Consider the following 2,049-nt stretch of genomic DNA (forward strand, 5'->3'; position numbering starts at 1 on the left):
ACTATATTAGAATTAATTTTAATATTATGAGATATTAAATTTAAATTTAATCAAGTTTAATGCCAATAATTTAAAATAAAAAACGGTAATGTTAATTAACAAACCATAAGAAAAAGAAAAGGCTAAATAAATAATTAACAAAAAAAAAATTGAAACAAACCATTTCCTCCTGCATCATGCCTATACTACTTGCTTGCCTCTATCCTTCTTGGCACTATTCTCTTTGTGATTAATGTTAATTAATTGAATATAATTTTTAATTATTTTTTTAATGTTCGTTTGCTTAATAATGTAACCTAAATTTTTAAACTAAATTCTCTTCTTTATCAAACATGTTTGCCTATTTTTATAGGTTATATTTTTTTATTATCTATTTATTAGATAATGGCTCCTAGTAAAGGATGGATGGATCTTGTTGGTGATCATCTCAATGATATATATTTACGTGGAGTTGAGGAATTTTTAGACTATGCTTTTAAAAAGACTAGGATGTATGGAGAAATACATTGTCCATGTGTCAAGTGTAGTAATAGGTACTCCACTACACGAGAAGTGGTAAGGACACACCTCAAAGTGTATGGAATAATACGTAGTTATACATTTTGGTATCACCATGGAGAAAGGGTAGGCAAATATGAATCTGACTCAGAAAGTGATCAATTAAATGAAGATGAGCCTAGCGATGAGATGCATGACATGTTAAGGGATTTGTATCCAGAGTTTTGTGATCAAGATACAAACTATGAGGATATGGATACCTTTAGCCACGATATCCATGAAGAGGATTCGAATGATGAAGCGGATAAATTCTACAGGTTATTAAGAGATTTTGAGCAACCATTATACAAAGGTTCTAAGAGCTCAAAGTTATCTTGCTTAGTCAAATTGCTCCATATCAAGAGCCTTGGTCGATGGAGTAATGAGTCATTTACTATGTTGTTGCAATTATTGAAAGATGAATTATTGCCTGGCGGATCTACTTTGCCAGATTCATATTATGATGCTAAGAAAGTAATTCAAGATCTTAGTCTCTCAAACAAAAAGATTGATGCATGTGTAAATAATTGCATGTTATATTGGAAAGAGGATGATGGGTTAGATTTTTGCAAGATGTGTGGCTATTCTAGATGGAATACTGATAAATATAATTGGGAAGACAAACTTAGAACTAATGGGAAGAGAATACTAATAAAAATTCTATGTTACTTTCCATTAAAGCCAAGACTTCAAAGGTTGTTTATGTCCACAAAGACAACGTCTTTAATGAGATGGCATAAAGATAAGAAGGTAGATGATGGAGTGATGAGACACCCTGCTAATTCAGTGGCATGGATTTCTTTTGACAAACTACATCCAAACTTTGCCTCAGACTCTCGCAATGTGAGACTAGGCCTTGCTAGTGATGGATTTCAACCTTTTGCCAATTCAAAAATGCCATATAGTGTTTGACTAGTTTTACTGATTCCATACAATTTGCCACCTTGGATGTGCATGAAACAATCAAATTTTATTTTATCAATGCTTATTCCAGGTCCTGAGGGTCCTGGAGATGCAATTGATATTTATCTTCGACCTTTAGTAGAAGAACTAAGAGAGCTATGGGAAACTGGTATTGATACATTTGATGCATATGCAAGACAAAATTTAAAGTTACATGCAGTTTTACTATGGACTATTAATGATTTCCCTACATATGGGAACTTTTCAGGTTGGAGTACTAAAGGAGAGTTGGCTTGTCCATGTTGTAATAAGGACACTGTTGGATGAGGTTGGCCAATGGAGGCAAGCAATGTTATATGGGTCATCGACGATATCTTCCTCTTAGTCACAAATGGAGAAATGACAAGGAATCTTTTGATGGCACAAGAGAGCGAGGGTTACCACCTAAGCCACTTTCAGGAGATGATATACTTGATCAATTGAAAGATCTTGAAGGGGTCATATTAACTAAGGCTCCTCATATGAAGAAAGCAATCTCTCATGATGGTAGGGGGGACAATTGGAATAAAAAGAGTATATTTTTTGACCTTCCATATTGGAGGACCTTAT

General features: G+C 33.7%; 1 protein-coding gene across 1 annotated transcript; it reads left to right on the forward strand.

The window, feature by feature from the left end:
• The first annotated feature begins 384 nt into the window (after window positions 1-384).
• LOC110673361 (uncharacterized) lies at window positions 385-1,767 on the forward strand. Its single transcript, XM_058143150.1, has 2 exons — window positions 385-1,441; window positions 1,532-1,767. Exons 1-2 carry the CDS (start codon window positions 385-387, stop codon window positions 1,765-1,767), a joined length of 1,293 nt encoding a protein of 430 aa, XP_057999133.1.
• The last annotated feature ends 282 nt before the right edge of the window (window positions 1,768-2,049 follow it).

This window comes from Hevea brasiliensis, chromosome 2 (assembly GCF_030052815.1).
Source record: "Hevea brasiliensis isolate MT/VB/25A 57/8 chromosome 2, ASM3005281v1, whole genome shotgun sequence".
Classification (NCBI taxonomy): Eukaryota; Viridiplantae; Streptophyta; class Magnoliopsida; order Malpighiales; family Euphorbiaceae; genus Hevea; species Hevea brasiliensis.